The following is a 17,403-nucleotide window of genomic DNA, read 5'->3' on the forward strand; positions in this document are numbered from 1 at the left end:
TTATATTTTAGAAACTAAAAAACGATCTAAACAGTTCTGTCAATTATTTGTTTAGTCATTTAATCATTTCAGCTGGACTTGTAGGCCTGTTAATTGTTGGGTAGTTTAATTTATAATAAAACATCGTATTTTATAAATTACATGTTTTTTGTTTGCAAAAATCTTAATTTGTAAAGTAACAAAAAATGTCAGATGAATGCAGTGGAGTAAAAAGTATAATATTTCTCTCTGAAATGTAGCGGAGTAGAAGTAGAAAGCGACATGAAAAGAAAAGACTCAAGTAAAGTACAAGTACCTCAACTTTGTCCTTAAGTACAGTACTTGAGTAAATGTACCTAGTTACATTCCACCACTGGTTTTGCCTCTTACAGTCTGATTCTGCTTTGTGTTTTAGGTTCCTATTGGTACAGAAGCAGATGGCATGAACATCCTAGGTCTGGTGTTATTTGCCATGGTGTTTGGAGTGGCGCTGAGGAAGCTGGGAGATGAGGGAGAAGAACTCATTCGTTTCTTCAACGCTTTCAACGAGGCCACCATGGTGCTGGTGTCCTGGATCATGTGGTGAGTAGAGTTAAATGCATATGGGATTACAGTGGTATTTGGTAGTGCCGTATTTAGACTGCATCATATAGTTTAACCCTTGTGTTTTCTTCTCTTTGGCCATGAACTGGTTGTCCTTCCAGCAAATAATTGAAAATGATCATTTTTGGTGCTTTTCCCAAAGCTTTTGACACTTTTTTTAAAACAATTTGGTCACTTTTATGCACCACTAACACCAAATTGTGTTGGTTTAATAATATGTTTTACAATTATTCTTGAAACATTGGTCAACAAACCTCAATTATGTGAAATTATACCAAATTCTTTTGTTAAAAAAGTTATTTATTTTGACCAATAGTTAAAATCAGATGATGTTGAGTGGATCACAGACGGGTATTTCAATCAGGAGACTTCATTTCTGATATGTGATGATTTATTGTACATGTGCGTGAAATGTACAGTACAGTCTTTGGAGATTAGACTCCACCATCATTTAAAAATTCTGAGAAACTTTTAAAAAGGGGTAGGGCCGAAGTATGAACCCCCCCCGATGGAGTCTAGACACTGATGGTGGCGTGAGGAGCCTGAAGACCAATGCCAAAGGCAGCCGGGAGAGGACCCAGGAACCGTGAGGGGCGAAGACCGGAGGAGCAGGGGAGGAGGAGGGTGGTGCTCGTATCCTGAAATGACAACTGAGCAGCAGAAAGAGAGACAGGTTTAAAACAGGGAAGTTGTGCAGTGATTGGCTCGCAAGTGAGGCCATCAAGAGTAGCAGACCAGGAAAAGGATACGACAGGAAATGAATATTGACGACGACGACGACGATGATGATGATGATGATGATGATGATATTAAAAGCATAAGTAAGACAGAACGAGGCAAGTGAAGACAAAGATAGGGAGGATGCAGATGACGATGATTACATGGAGGCGTTTTGCGATTTAAACCTTGGCTGCTGCGTCCGGGTTAGGCTACTCTGGATGTCGGCATGGCGACTTAAACCTCGGCCGCTGCGACCGGGTTAGGCTACCCTGGATGTCGGCATGGCGACTTAAGCCTCGGCCGCTGCGACCGGGTTAGGCTACCCTGGATGTCGGCATGGCAACTTAAAGCCTCGGCTGCTGCGTCCGGGTTTGGCTACCCTTGAAGTTGCCGTGCGACTTGAACCTCGGTTGCTGCGACCGGGTTTGACTGCGCTTAATGTCGGGCATGGCGACTTGAACCTTGGCTGCTGCGTCCGGGTTGCCCGTTCTTATCCTCGGCTGCTGTGTCCGGGTTAGTCTTGTCCTCGGCTGCTGCGTCCGGGTTAGTCTTGTCCTCGGCTGCTGCGTCCGGGTTAGTCTTGTCCTCGGCTGCTGCGTCCGGGTTAGTCTTATCCTCGGCTGCTGCATTTGGGTTAGTCTTGTCCTCGGCTGAGTAGAGCCTCGGCTGCGTAAATGAAAAGAAGCAGCATCACCGCGTTTTGAAATTTAGTGTTGTAAGCAGGGCCGTACTGGGACTTGTCCTTGGTGCATGAGCAAAAGGATTTTTTGCAGTTATTTTAATTATAATAGTGTTTTTATGGTATAAAGAGAATCAGCTCCGAAGACAACCCTGAACACGTGTCATTCCCTAGCGGGAAAAGAATCTTGCCCCTGCCCGAGTAGCAGAACGTACTTTAAACCCAGAAACGTTGCGAATATGGGACAAAAACACAAACCTCCTATGCACATTCAAAGCTAACAAGCACTAACCCGAGGTAGCATTCCAGTGACTGCTATAGCTGACGTCACGTGCCCAGTAATTTACAGCTGAAGCGTTGAAGACTTAATTAGTACATCTTATATGCAGAAACTCGACAAAGTAGAGATGCTCCATGCCACACGGTGTGCTCCATACGTTTTTATGGAAAAAGGCTGCCGGTAGCTGGTAAGATAAATAACTAATGGTTAAATAGCATTATAGGTAGCAACAATACCCCTTACCGACATTAAGTCCTAGCAAGTAACTTTATTTTCCGTCTCAGGGAAAATGAAATGATTGAGATTAGGCCTACCCATGCACCCACCAGGTGACTACTAACGTCGGACGGCAGCTCGTACCGCGACCACGTAGCAAGCTCAGTCCAAACCACATAATATACAGTCCATGGCCCTAACATACTTCACTGACACCTACCAGGCCTAATACATCCATGGGCCAGAGCAACCTCAGGTGTAAAGCCGAAACCACCGTAAGTGCGCAAGTAAATGCATATTTAATGAATGTAAAATGTCACTGAAATAATAGAGCACGCTAACAAAGGATGTCAGAGAAGATAAAAAGCATCTTACACAGTGAGAAAAGACGTGCCTGCCTAAGTGCGCAATTAACCGTGAAGCATGTAGAGAAGTAAAATCGACGGCCCCGGCCAACGCTATCATAGAATGTACGGTAAATAGGCCCCAGAGGTGCAGAGGAATCTACGGCAGAAGCCAGAGTTTAGATGGCGCCCGGACTGCAGGCCACAACACCCAGATCCGCATTACAGGTGGGCGGAAAAACGAATGAACAAAACATGCCCGATGAGATACTTAACTTCGAAGGGTTGGATGATAAAGCTGAGTCGACACACTGGTCTGAAATACAACGTCGCGGCCGGGAGTGGGCGGCCGGAGGCCAGCTGAGCAGGTCAGAGCGGGCATCTGACCACTTTTTTCAGTAACGAGTAATCTAACGCGTTACCACGCATGGACACAAACGTAAACAACAATGGAGGGAGGAGAGAGATGCGCGCTTCTAGCTGGAAATACATTCACTATTTTGAGTTTGTGCCAGCTAAAGACGGCAATATTAAGGTTCATTGTACACTCTGTGCTGGTGGTGACAAAGTGCTATCTAGCTACAAAAACACTACGTAAATCTGAAGAACCATTTGGAGTCGCAGCACTGCAGTCAAACTTACAGAGCAAGTCCCAGGAGGTGGACCACCCAAACAGCAAAAGCTGGACTTCGGTGCAAAACCAGTAAGTGGAGAGTTGAAGAAGTTGGTCGGGCAGTAGGCCTACGTTGTAGCGGAAATGCTGCCCTTAAACACGGCTGACTCGCTCTCTTTTGTTCCATAATAAACCAGATCCTACTACTGGCAATGCCGAGCTGCCTCACAGTAAACCGGTTGTCATTTTTATGTTGAGGCTGTAGGGGTGTTGTCGGCAGTTGCTGAATGTAACTAAAAAGTTACTTGTAATCTAACTTTGTTACTTTTAAAATCAAGTAATCTGTAAAGTAACTAAGTTACTTTTTCAAAGTAACTGTGGCAACACTGGTGGCGAGACAGGTGCAGCGAACGAGCAAAATAGTGTTGAAGAACTGACCGAAGAGCCGGTTAATTAACCTAAGTGCCATATAGTCTAGACGGATTTCAGAAAAAAGGCCTTCTATAAGAAGTGAGGAGCATTTATGGGTACAAGTCGGGAACCGGCCTACTTTACATATTTCAAGGGTGCTGAGTCCAAAAAAAATGGTACCCAAGCGAAATTTTGAGTTTTTGACCTTCTAATTTGCATATCAAAATGACCGCCAAATTGCCTATCTTGTTCAGTCGTTGGACCATTTTCCCCTAGTTTTTTTGTAAGTAGGCAATCAAAGATGAGGAAATTAAGTTTCTAGATCGATAGTCAAGGGTCAGAGCAAGGATATAGTGGAGGCTCACTGCTTTTTTTATGTATATACATGCAAATGTACAACTTCTAAGGTGGAATTAAGCATTATATGTGTCATTTTTAAGGCGAGACACTTTTAGGTGAATAGGGAATGTTTTTTAACTAGCAGATATCACCATGAAACTCTGCCAGTTGATTACTTAGATTAAGAGGAGAAAGAAATGTATTACAAGTTTTCTGTAATTTAATGTTTAAATATGCAAATTATGTATTATCTAATGAATTATGTGCTCATTTGCATATATTTTAAAAACGAAATCTGAGTATTGGATAAAGCCACATTCAAAATTATTTTTTCATTGTGTTCACATATTAGATGGGGAAAAAATTACAGAGGGATTTATGGATATCTACTTTTGTTATCCTGTAAATCAGAATATACTGTCAATAGCCTTAAAAAAACGATTTTCGCCATGGTTTTCGGAATACAATGTTATAAATCAGGCTAGGAATAATATATTTACAAATCCCTCTGTAATTGTCTTCATAATATAACTAGGTACAAGACTGGGAAGTTTGGTGTATAAAGGTGCTACTGAAGTGGAGATTTCGTTCTTGGAGTATGAGAGAAAAGTCATTTTGAGAAAACGGGCTTTAAAGATTTTTATAGCAAAATTCCACTAATTTCTAATGAAAGCCATGAATTACAGACACATATCCCTTCAGGTCCAAGTAAAATCCATGTATCACACTGTTTAACATCCAAAACTCATTATTGCTTCATCCATCACTGATCATAACATCCAAAACAACACATCAACATGGCCTTCAACTGAAGACCATTACATCACAAACTTCAAAGTGACAGAAAACAACCATTACACAGTCTAGTTCCCCCAAGTTAGTTTACAGTCTACATATCCATGCCAGTGCCATATGTAGGGCCCTCCTCCATCTCCTGCTGATGTATTTTCACTATTTTGGCTGTGCTTACACTTTTACTGCTCTGCTTTCCACTGGTGGAATGGACACTATTGGCTTTTGAGATCCTAACCATGTCATCATCCTTTATTGCATTAACAGTCTGTGCTCTGAAGCCACAATTTCATCCACCAGCTGGGTCAGACAGAGATGCACTTCCTCCTCCACTGGGAAAAACTATCTTCACTACGAGATTTAAACCTTGGAAAAATAGCCTCCTAGGAGAGGGAACAGCAGCTCTACTGACAGCTAACTATGTATCGGCCTGCCACAGCCTGAGGGACTCACAACCACTTAGGATCCCAAAATTACAGATTTGTTTAGTATTTTATAGTAATTATAGTAGAATAGTATATATGTGACACCTACATATTTAATATATGACATGTAGGCCATGAATTTCTGTAAACTGCTTGGAGAGAGGGAGAGAGAGAGTCAGTCTGATTACCTCCGCTGTCTGAAAACTCCTATTTAGACATTGACGTACTATGTGAAGGTATTTCATCATCTGCTGTCTCAGTGTGTAATCCCCTGGGTCTTCTTGCTAATAACAACTGTTTTCATTCTGAACTACCGTGGAAATGTCAGAGCACGTCACGTGACCATTCTAAGCGAATCATGTTGTCAGAAATTGTCATCAGCCAATGAGATTGCGCATTTAGAGTTAAATCCCCCCTTTTACTTTCACGATTGGTTGCTGATAAAAAGGAAATGACCATATTTGGATCTGACAGCGTTGTAGAGGAGAGAGTCATATTTATGTTGGCCTTAAAAAATGACACAAATAATGCTTAATTTCACCTTAAAAGTTGGTATTTTGCATATATACATAAAAAAGGCAGTGAGCCTCCACTATATCCTTGCTCTGACCCTTGACTATTGATCTAGAAACTTAATTTCCACATCTTTGATTGCCTACTTACAAAAGAACTAGGGGAAAATGGTCCAACAACTGAGCAAGATAGGCAATTTGGTGGCCATTTTGATATGCAAATTAGAAGGTCAAAAACTCACAATTTTGCTTGGGTACCAGTTTTTTTGGATTCAGCACCCTTGAAATATGTAATTTTTCTTGTACCCATAAATGCTCCTCACTTTCACTTTTTGGGTACATCCCGTCTAGACTAATACGTCAATGAACCGACTCACTCCTGTTTTTTTCTTTTACTTCATTCGTGCCGTTGGCATTATATATATGTCAATGGTTGGCCGTTGTGTAGCTGGTATTCTTCTGCTACTGTGTAGTAATAGCCCATTAGCGCCTCCACTGGACTGGAGTGGTGGTGGTAGAATCAATCAGGGAATGAGCTACCTAGACCCTATGCTGAACGAGACCGAATGTAACCGTGCAACCGGCCGGCCCGCTCGAGTCTAATGTAACCGTGCAACCGGCCGGCCGCTCGAGTCTAATGTAATCAAGCGGTGTCTTGGTTCTCGGCAAGTTTGAGTTATTAACCAAGCCTTGTTTCTGGTGCATCTTAAAGGATTGTGTTCATGTCAATTCACACATTATTGATGGGGAAGTACAGTACATCACATACAAATACACGTCATGTTATTTTGGTAGTTATGTTAAGTTAAATGTTAGAAAAGTGAATGTTGCTACATGGTAGCTAGGCTAGGCTGTCACAAGGAGACCGCGCACCAGGCTACTGAACAAGACCGTAAGGACCATAACCGAGGGTACTGCAGGAGTCTATATTCAAACGGGTGTTTAGGTTCTCGGCAAGTTTGAGTTATCAACCGATAGCAGAAGCCTTTCTTGTGCATCTTAGATGATTGTGTACATACAAATTAATAGATTACATTATTGATGGATATCACATACAAATGCATGTCATGTTATCTTAGTAGTTATGTTAAATTAAATGTTTGTTACGTGATAGGTAGGCTGTCACCAGGAGACCGTGCACCAGGCTACTGAACAAGACCGTAACCGTGCCTAATGCATGAGTCTATGTAATCCAACGGGTGTCTAGGTTCTCGGCAAGTTTGAGTTATCAACCGATAGCAGAAGCCTTTATGTCTCGTTCATTTTAGAATTGTGTTCATGGAAATTCATATGCTACATTACCAAGGGGAAAGTATTAGGCCTATATCATACAAATACACGTAATGTTATCTTGATAGTTATGTAAAGTTAAACGCGAGACACGGCCGTGAAAAGGTGAGTTGGTGCTCGTATCCTGAAATGACAACTGAGCAGCAGAAAGAGAGACAGGTTTAAAACAGGGAAGTCGTGCAGTGATTGGCTCATGAATTTCATGGCCGCTTCTGATTGGTTAAGACTAAAGTGAACACCTCTACAGCTGATCCATTCAGTGGAGTGAGGAGGGATTATATTTAGGAAGTCATCCTGAAAGAACTTGCGCTCAGCTCCATATGTCAAAGTTCAGTCAGGATACTGTTTGGAAACCATCTAAACTGTTTGGTTGAAAGAAACCCCATATTTCAGATTTTTTTTCCCGAGGCAACACAAGGGTTAAAGGTCAGGATGAAGCACTGACTGTCTTTACTAAATATTTGTTACTGTTATAATCCCACATTCCAACTTCTTTCCTTCTACTTTTTCTTTCCTGATAAATCCTTACCTTGTGTCTCTCAGGTATATCCCTTTTGGCATCATGTTTCTAGTGGGCAGTAAGATTGTGGAGATGGAAGATGTGGTTCTTCTGGTCACTAGTCTGGGAAAATACATATTTGCTTCAATCCTGGGCCACATTATCCACGGAGGCATCATCCTGCCACTAATCTACTTTGGCTTCACACGCAAGAACCCCTTCAGTTTCCTGTCAGGCCTCATCACGCCCTTCACTACTGCCTTCGCCACCTGCTCCAGGTATACAATACTCACATCACACCGGGCCAGATAAACTATACTGAAATGGGAAAAGGAGTTTGCATTTCAGTGATAGAATCAGGAAGAAATGTGGGGTGCATCTCAATGAAATTAGGAGTAGAATAATGTACACACAGTTAGGAAACGGATAAAATGTTTCCTTTTGGGCCATCATTTTAGCAAAACTATTTGCAAATGTGTGTGGAGAGTTGTTAGGGGTTAACAGTAAAACATTTCAAGTTAGAAATGAGTCCAGTTATTGGTTGCATTTGAAGCAGGATGTTTTACATCCTAATATTAACATTCTTCTTCATGCCACATGGGTGGCAGTGAAGGTCAGGGGCCTCGACGGACCAGACCCGGGCGGCAGACGCTGGCTCTGGGGACGTGGAACGTCACCTCTCTGTGGGGGAAGGAGCCGGAACTGGTGCGGGAGGTGGAGCGCTACCGGTTAGATCTGGTGGGGCTTACCTCTACGCACAGTCTCGGTTCTGGAACCATACTCCTGGATAGGGGTTGGACTCTTTTCTTCTCCGGAGTTGCCCAGGGTGTGAGGCGCCGGGCGGGTGTGGGGATACTCACAAGCCCCGGCTGGCGCCCGCTGTGTTGGAGTTTACCCCGTGGACGAGAGGGTCGCCTCCCCACGCCTGCGGGTTGTGGGGGGAAAACTCTGACTGTTGTTTGTGCATATGCACCAAACAGGAGTTCGGAGTATTCGGCCTTCTTGAGACCTTGACTGGAGTCCTGCATGGGGCTCCAGTGGGGGACTCCATTGTTCTGCTGGGGGACTTCAACGCACACGTGGGCAATGATGGAGACACCTGGAGAGGCGTGATTGGGAGGAACGGCCTCCCTGATCTAAACCAGAGTGGTTGTTTGTTGTTGGACTTCTGTGCTAGTCATGGATTGTCTATAACGAACACCATGTTCGAACATAGGGATGCTCATAAGTGTACCTGGTACCAGAGCACCCTAGGCCGAAGGTCAATGATCGATTTCATAATCGTTTCATCTGATCTGAGGCCGTATGTTTTGGACACTCGGGTGAAGAGAGGGGCAGAGCTGTCAACCGATCACCATCTGGTGGTGAGTTGGGTCAGGGGTGGGGAAGACTCTGGACAGACCTGGTAAGCCCAAACGTGTAGTGCGGGTAAATTGGGAACGTCTGGAGGAGGCCCCTGTCCGACAGACTTTCAACTCACACCTCCGGGCGGAGCTTTTCGTGCATCCCTGTGGAGGCTGGGGGCATTGAACCCGAGTGGACAATGTTCAAAGTTTCCATTGCTGAAGCTGCGGCGAGGAGCTGTGGTCTTAGGATCTTAGGTGCCTCAAGGGGCGGTAACCCACGAACACCGTGGTGGACACCAGTGGTCAGGGGAAGCCGTCCGACTGAAGAAGGAGTCCTTCCGGGATATGTTATCTCGGAGGACTCCGGAGGCAGTTGCAGGGTACCGAAGGGCCGAAGGGCTGCAGCCTCTGCCGTGAAAGAGGCAAAGCAGCGGGTGTGGGAGAAGTTTGGAGAAGACATGGAGAAGGACTTTCGGTCGGCACCAAAGTGTTTCTGGAAAACTGTTCGCCACCTCAGGAGGGGGGAAGCGGGGAACCATCCAAGCTGTGTACAGTAAGGATGGGACACTGTTGACCTCCACTGAGGAGGTAATAGGGCGGTGGAGGGAGCACTTTGAGGAACTCCTGAATCCGACTAATCGCCCTCTATGTTAGAGGCAGAGCTGGAGGATAACGGGGATTGTCGCCGATTTCCCAGGCGGAAGTCACTGATGTAGTCAAACAACTACACAGTGGCAAAGCCCCGGGATTGATGAGATCCGTCCAGAAATGCTCAAGGCTCTGGGTGTGGAGGGGCTGTCCTGGTTGACACGCCTCTTCAACATTGCGTGGAAGTCTGGGACGGTGCCAAAGGAGTGGCAGACTGGGGTGGTGGTTCCTCTTTTTAAAAAAGGGGGACCAGAGGGTGTGTGCCAATTATAGGGGTATCACACTTCTCAGCCTCCCTGGTAAAGTCTACTCCAAGGTGCTGGAAAGGAGGGTTCGGCCGATAGTCGAACCTCGGGTTGAGGAGGAACAATGCGGATTCCGTCCTGGTCGTGGAACAACGGACCAGCTCTTCACTCTCGCAAGGATCCTGGAGGGAGCCTGGGAGTATGCCCAACCGGTCTACATGTGTTTTGTGGATTTGGAGAAGGCGTATGACCGGGTCCCCGGGAGATACTGTGGGAGGTGCTGCGGGGAGTATGGGGTGAGGGGGTCTCTACTCAGGGCCATCCAATCTCTGTATGACCAAAGTGAGAGCTGTGTCCGGGTTCTCGGTAGTAAGTCGGACTCGTTTCAGGTGAGGGTTGGCCTCCGCCAGGGCTGCGCTTTGTCACCAATCCTGTTTGTAATATTTATGGACAGGATATCGAGGCGTAGTCGGGGTGGGGAGGGGTTGCAGTTTGGTGGGCTGGGGATCTCATCGCTGCTCTTTGCAGATGATGTGGTCCTGATGGCATCATCGGCCTGCGACCTTCAGCACTCACTGGATCGGTTCGCAACCGAGTGTGAAGCGGTTGGGATGAGGATCAGCACCTCTAAATCGGAGGCCATGGTTCTCAGCAGGAAACCGATGGAATGCCTTCTCCAGGTAGGGAATGAGTCCTTACCCCAAGTGAAGGAGTTCAAGTACCTTGGGGTTTTGTTCGCGAGTGAGGGACAATGGAGCGGGAGATTGGTCGGAGAATCGGGCGCAGCGGGTGCGGTATTGCATTCAATCTATCGCACCGTTGTGACGAAAAGAGAGCTGAGCCAGAAGGCAAAGCTCTCGATCTACCGTCAGTTTTCGTTCCTACCCTCACCTATGGTCATGAAGGCTGGGTCATGACCGAAAGAACGAGATCCAGGGTACAAGCGGCGAAATGGGTTTCCTCAGGAGGGTGGCTGGCGTCTCCCTTAGAGATAGGGTGAGAAGCTCAGTCATCCGTGAGGAGCTCGGAGTAGAGCCGCTGCTCCTTTGCGTCGAAAGGAGCCAGTTGAGGTGGTTCGGGCATCTGGTAAGGATGCCCCCTGGGCGCCTCCCTAGGGAGGTGTTCCAGGCACGTCCAGCTGGGAGGAGGCCTCGGGGAAGACCCAGGACTAGGTGGAGGGATTATATCTCCAACCTGGCCTGGGAACGCCTCGGGATCCCCCAGTCGGAGCTGGTTAATGTTGCTCGGGAAAGGGAAGTTTGGGGTCCCCTGCTGGAGCTGCTCCCCCCGCGACCCGACACCGGATAAGCGGACGAAGATGGATGGATGGATGGATGGATATTAACATTCTGCACCCTGTAATTTAAATATCAAACTCTAAATTCAGCTAGGGCAATACGGATACTCTTATGGCTTCCATTGATTTGGGGGTAAAGATTAAGAAGCTTAAATGTAAGACAACTGTTTGGTATTATTTTCACATGAATAGTTGATAAAAATGAAATGATAATGCTATGTCTCTCTCTTTTTCACAACAGTTCAGCAACTCTTCCCTCTATGATAAAATGTGTGGAGGAGAACAATGGTGTGGATAAACGCATCAGCCGCTTCATCCTTCCCATCGGGGCCACTGTCAACATGGATGGGGCGGCCATATTCCAGTGCATCGCTGCTGTTTTCATCGCTCAGCTTAACAATGTTGATCTGAATGCTGGACAGATCTTTACCATCTTGTGAGTTCAGGGAATGATACAAAAGTTTTCTTTCTGTTCAGCATAAATATTAAGAGATGAAAACACACCAGAATCAACCATCCATCCATATATTTGTTAACGTTAACTTCCCGTTTTTCTATTACAATGGTATTAGTAGTAATATTATGTAGGATTGGGCATCGAGAACCGATTCCAACTTGTAACCGTTTCAAAAGTTATGATACCAATGGAATAGTTTGGAAAATGTTGGTTTTGAATCTGATCATCAGTTATACATTTAAAGGTACAATATGTAACATTTCTGCTTTAAAATGTCTATAAATGACCATATCTATGTTATATATTTTTATGAGTTGTGTTCTTACACTATCCTAAATGTTTCCAACGAATGTCAAACCCAGAGAAATCTGTTATTTTATTTTCAAACACGGCACATTTCCTTTAGTCGCCCGTCAGTGGCGTCATATAACCTTTCACCCTCCAGTTACTCTAACTTCCGTCAGAACACTGGCACCAAGATGATACGTTCAGGAGTCACAGAAAAAAAATACTTGTAACCGTAATATTGCTTTTTTTTGCCATACAGCATCATTTTGTGATTAATTACATCCCACTTTTTATCACAGTAATACAACAGAGACCTTATCTATTTTGAAAGTTCAATATCGATACCAGCTTGACGTTACTACAATGTGCTGCTAACGTTGATGCTAAAGCTTTGTGGGTAAAATTGAGGTTACAACATGGTTGAACACGCTAATAATTATTTTTAGTATGACTGTTTCGACCACAGCTAACAGGACTGAGCTAATCCACGAATAACTTCACTAGTAACGTTAACGTTAGCTGTATAGATAGACGATTAATCTAATGCTAATTTAGCCAAAGTAGCACACCTCGGTCTGTCTGCCTCACTCCCCCGGCGCAGAGAGACTCAGTCGGGATGACAGCTGACAACAGCCCCGGGACATATAGCTAGCTAGTTACCGTTAGCACCCAGTCAGCTATCAGCCAGCTACTTCCATTACAGCAACCCCCGGCCAGAACTTATCTCCCGTGCCTGGTGCTTACGACGCTAACAGCAGTTTAATTAAACGTCAGGAAACAGACTATATCAGACCCAGCACCGAGTCACAACAGCGGCAACGTCCATAGCAGTAGCTAGCTACATCTCCGTAGCACTACCGGTGTATGTGCCAAAAATCTCCTCCCTGCCGAATTTCTTCCTACTTCGCGTTTAGCTGTCTTTACGGTTAGCTAAATTAACCCGACAAAACGTGGGTTAAGCACCAAAACGAAAAGTTAAGATTACTGAAAAGGGAAGGGGAGATAATTCCGGGCAGCTGGGAGATGTTCTGCTGCTGCACAACAGGCATCGAACGTCCTGGCTTGCTATCGCGGAGATTTCCCCGACAATCCCCACCCACACCTGTCTCTCAGACTCGTTTAGTAGTAGTAGTAGTAGCTAGCTAGCTAGCGCTACAACAAACCCCGTCCGCCCCAGTGTTGAAACCATCCAAAAGGTCAAGAAAAACGTAATTATGTTGGGGAAACTGCAGCTATTTTATTAGAATAACATGAATAAACTTAACGTGAATAAACTTGAATGGGTAAACTCGTCCGTGAACTGATGCATTCTAACCAGCAGCGAAGGTGTTTAACACTAAAAACTCCCATAATTCCACGCAACTTCACAACGTCATCAAAAGTCCAGTTTTACCGTCCATTGTTTTGGTTGAGAGACCCCTAGCGGCAGAAAGTTACATATTGTACGTTTAACACGATCAGGTTTTGGTTTCCATAGCAGCCACCGTACTTCCAGGCGCTTATTGTGTTATAGCCATGGAGTAAGTGGCACTAAAGTGTGGCTTTATTTTACGTTTGAAAAAGCCTGCTAATACTGTAAATCACCATTGAATTAATCTAGCATTCCTCCAGAGCGCCGCAGACGAGGGTCTGGTTAGTTCACAAAGCATTCCGGGATGGGAGAAAACGTGCTTTGGTTTATTGGCATTTCTTTAAACAATCACAATAATCTTGGAAGGTGCTAAATGCCGGTGCCTCTGCAAAACAACCTCAGCAAGGAACTTGTTTTGGTGGACCATGTGTACGTTCAAAAGTTGTTTTAGTCGTGCAACAGAAAACTCAGATTGTAAAGATAGTCTAGCTAGCTGTAATCTGCAGAGCTGCAGAGATCTGAGGAGCAGTTAACCATAGTCCTCATAAATTCGTCGTGCATATAGACTACTATTGAATCAAAATAAAATTTCCCAATGTTAAATAAGCATGTGACCTGTTTCATCCACCCGTCAAAGAATTGGAACCGAGAACTAGAATCAAAATGAAGAACTGGAATTGGAATCAGAATTGTTAAAATCAAAACGATGCCCAACCCTAGTATTATATCAGTCATATGATTATTTCATAACTATTTCTAGGGTGACAGCAACAGCTTCAAGTGTCGGTGCAGCAGGCATCCCAGCCGGCGGCATCATTACTATCGCCATCATCCTGGAGGCCATCGGCCTGCCGACCAACGACCTGTCCCTTATGCTGGCTGTTGACTGGATTGTGTGAGTAAAGCCTGTGAACCCAATGACACTTATGTTAGAAAACACAGACAGCTGCGTCTGATCACGTCTGCACACTTTGCCAACATTACAGTGAGCGTAAATGGACCCCAACTGGCATGCCAACAGTGGGAAATGAAGGCAAACAGTTAAAAATAAATAAAAAATAAAAGTTGGTTGTATTTTCCTCAAGCAATATTGCCTTGGGATAGTAGAGCAACCTCACGCACACATCAGCAAGTTAAACAGAAAATACATAAATGCTTTACATCCGTTTCACAAGCCAGGTCCCAGGTGGTGAAAAGGTCTGGCTTTCAAAAGTCCCTCGATTTCTTTTTTGTTCTCATGATGTGGAACAAAAACATCTGAGCTATGAAGATGAGACACTCTGCCTTCTGCTATGTTGTTATGATTCAGTGTATAGACTGTTTAGTTTCGTTTAGTTCAGTTTATTTACACAAGGATATAAAATCCATACTGTAGGATAGATAAAAAAAGAAGCAATGTTTAGAGTAGAAGAGGAAAGAACCCTTAGAGGCTTATTCAGAGTCCTCACCTTATACTAAACAAAAGGAAAAAAACACAACATAAAGGAGAGGAGGCAACAGAGAGACAAAAAAGTGGTGCAGGGGCAGTCCAAAAAGTACTTGGAAGTACTTTTCCATACTGTCTTTTCTGGAGCCACACGTCAGGGAGAGACAAATAGCCAGACGCTCTGTTGTAGAAATGGGCTTTTGGAATATTGTTCGCAGCCGGGAAATCGTAGGCCCGAATCTCGTCAGCAGACTGTCAAATTGAGCCGAAAGTAACCCTGGAACCGGTCAAAGTGAAAGCGGAACTCCTTCACCAGCCGGAATTCCCCCAACTGCTCTCTGGACCTGAGGGTCTCGTGCACTCACACCCTTCTTGCTGCTGCTGTGGCTGCCTTCCTCCGTCTTCTCGTCGCAACCAGGGCAAGTGCCAAGGCAAGCACAAAAAATATATGATTGATCAGACAACAGACAAAGAAAGCACAGAGACTAAATACACAAGGTAACAAGAGTAGTAACAAGGGACAGGTGACAAGTCAAAACAAACTCAGAGTTTTTGGTTCCAGAACAGCTGATTTGAGTTGGTTCAATCAACTCAGAGTATCTTCACTCAGAATTAAGTGCGTGCACCACCACTATAAAAAGGCAGCATGAATAGAGCCATGATACTATGATTCATCATGGTAACAACCACAAACAAACTGGTCGGCGGAAATACTCATGAGCACATACAACGAGTTTGAACATGTATTTCGTTAAAAAAGAAACACAATGGCTGCTGCAAAATAGCGAGAAGTGATGTGAGAGAAAATTGCTGCTAGAGTCAATGCATAAGCTATAACATAGTGTATTAATTACATTTTTAATCACAGATAACCTTTAATATTACTGGTGAAAACTGGAATGGTATTACACCTATAATTTCATTTAGGTGCAATCCTGTGGGTGAAAAAGTAAACTACTACTAATCCCATTCTGAGGTTGCAGCACCATGTCATTAACAGAATTATAATTTCCATGTGTCCAGGGAACACAAAAAAAAACGTTTCAGAGCGAGTCACATTTGCTTTACTAATATGCTCCGCATCATCAATGTTGTAAAGAAAACGTAATGCACCACAAAGAATGTGCTGGGATGTAGAGCATGTCCACAATGGGTGCCGATCCCGACCAGGTTAGGTTCACAGGCTCAGTTACCATAGTAACTGACTCTGAGGTTAAGTTACCTCTCTTTCTGAAACAGAAAACCCAGAGTTTCCCTCATCTCAGGGTTAACAAACTCAGAGTTTTCACTAAATCTGCTTTCTTAAACTGGCCAGAACACAGAATAAAAGAACCACGAACAAGGAATGAGACTACAGCAACAACAGGTAACAGTGAACAAATAGGGAATGAATTAACAAAATAAAACCACAACTGATACCACAACCCTAACAGAAACACAAAGATGATCTGTGGTAGTGTTTTCAGAACTAACTTTAACCATGTCATGTTTGCTAAAAAGTAGACCGATCTCAGCTGCCTGTCTCTTCTGTCCACTTTGCGTATAGAGATCGTACCACCACGGTTGTGAACGTGGAGGGCGATGCTCTGGGTGCTGGAATTCTCCATCACATCAACCAGAAGGAGATGAAGAAGCAGAAGGAGCAGCAGCAGCAGCCACAAGAGGAAGGGGAGCTGGCAGAGGTCCTGGTGGAGGTGGTGGCCAAAGTCCAGGCGGAGGAGGAGAACTCGCTGTACATCATTCACCAAACCAAAGCCATGCCTGAAGCCATTGAGTCGGTCCTGTGAACTAAGCGAGACTTTTTCTCTTGCCCCCTGACCTATTGATACTTCTGATGTTGCTGCTTACCGAACACCATTCTGACTCAGTATCCATTCAAAAAAAAAAAAAGGTCCCTGATGGTTTCACTTTTGAGGGAAAACAAAGTGCCATAGTAGCAGTCTGCATAGAGCAGTCTACAGTGTACCTAGTGCGGCTGTTGTACTTTCGAAATTCACACACGTCTCAATAACTGGGTTTTCAATGCAGATTAGAGTACGATGAATTGGAGAATGATTGATTTTTATAAACATTTCCTCAATCTAGCTAATACATTTTTTGTTATTTTCACTTGACTTGAGGTTGCCTACATTTGTTTGTATCTTTGGAGATTTTGATTGAGGCATTTTGCGATAAACAGTGATGGAAACACACTGTGTAAAATATCCCTAAAACATTCCCATACATGTTAATTTGTCTGACGTACTGTATAAGATTCTCATGGCCATGCATTTTTACATTAGATCATCATCAAGTGCATTTATTTGTTTTTATCTTCAGACAGCAAATAGAACGACCAGCATTAACTATCGAACACTAACAACTTGCCAAATGCTGACAAGTCAACGTGTCTCACGTATGATTCATCATAACTGAATTACATGTTCAAAAACCTGTTCTGGTATGTATTTGCATTTTATTTTTTTAGTTCATTTGTTTTACATTTTTTGCTTAATAGTATTAGGTCCCAATGTTAAAAATGTTGTTTGTCATAATTTAGAGAGAGGTTTACCAGATGTGCCCAGGCTTTTAGGTAATGGCTGACCATCAGCAAACAAAATCAAACATGAACCTTTCAAATGACAGGTAAAGAATTTGGCCTCA

General features: G+C 44.1%; 2 protein-coding genes across 2 annotated transcripts in view; one reads left to right on the forward strand and one right to left on the reverse strand.

Annotated features, from left to right (window-relative positions):
* Positions 1-17,195, forward strand: part of slc1a4 (solute carrier family 1 member 4) — a 42,057-nt gene extending 24,862 nt beyond the window's left edge. Inside the window, exons 4-8 of the mRNA XM_028603605.1 lie at positions 395-561; positions 7,747-7,980; positions 11,480-11,674; positions 14,095-14,229; positions 16,307-17,195. Of these exons, the coding sequence (XP_028459406.1) occupies positions 395-561; positions 7,747-7,980; positions 11,480-11,674; positions 14,095-14,229; positions 16,307-16,547 (972 nt within the window). The 3' untranslated portion in view covers positions 16,548-17,195. The remainder of the gene's footprint in view (positions 1-394; positions 562-7,746; positions 7,981-11,479; positions 11,675-14,094; positions 14,230-16,306) is intronic.
* Positions 1,075-3,201, reverse strand: LOC114572142 (pseudouridine-5'-phosphate glycosidase-like). Its single transcript, XM_028603606.1, has 2 exons — positions 2,698-3,201; positions 1,075-1,968 (listed from the first exon to the last, which is right to left on the reverse strand). The coding sequence occupies exons 1-2, from the start codon at positions 2,713-2,715 to the stop codon at positions 1,738-1,740; spliced, it is 249 nt and encodes an 82-aa protein (XP_028459407.1). The 5' UTR covers positions 2,716-3,201; the 3' UTR covers positions 1,075-1,737.
* Positions 17,196-17,403: the final 208 nt, after the last annotated feature.

The sequence above is a fragment of the Perca flavescens genome, chromosome 17 (assembly GCF_004354835.1).
Source record: "Perca flavescens isolate YP-PL-M2 chromosome 17, PFLA_1.0, whole genome shotgun sequence".
Taxonomy (NCBI): Eukaryota; Metazoa; Chordata; class Actinopteri; order Perciformes; family Percidae; genus Perca; species Perca flavescens.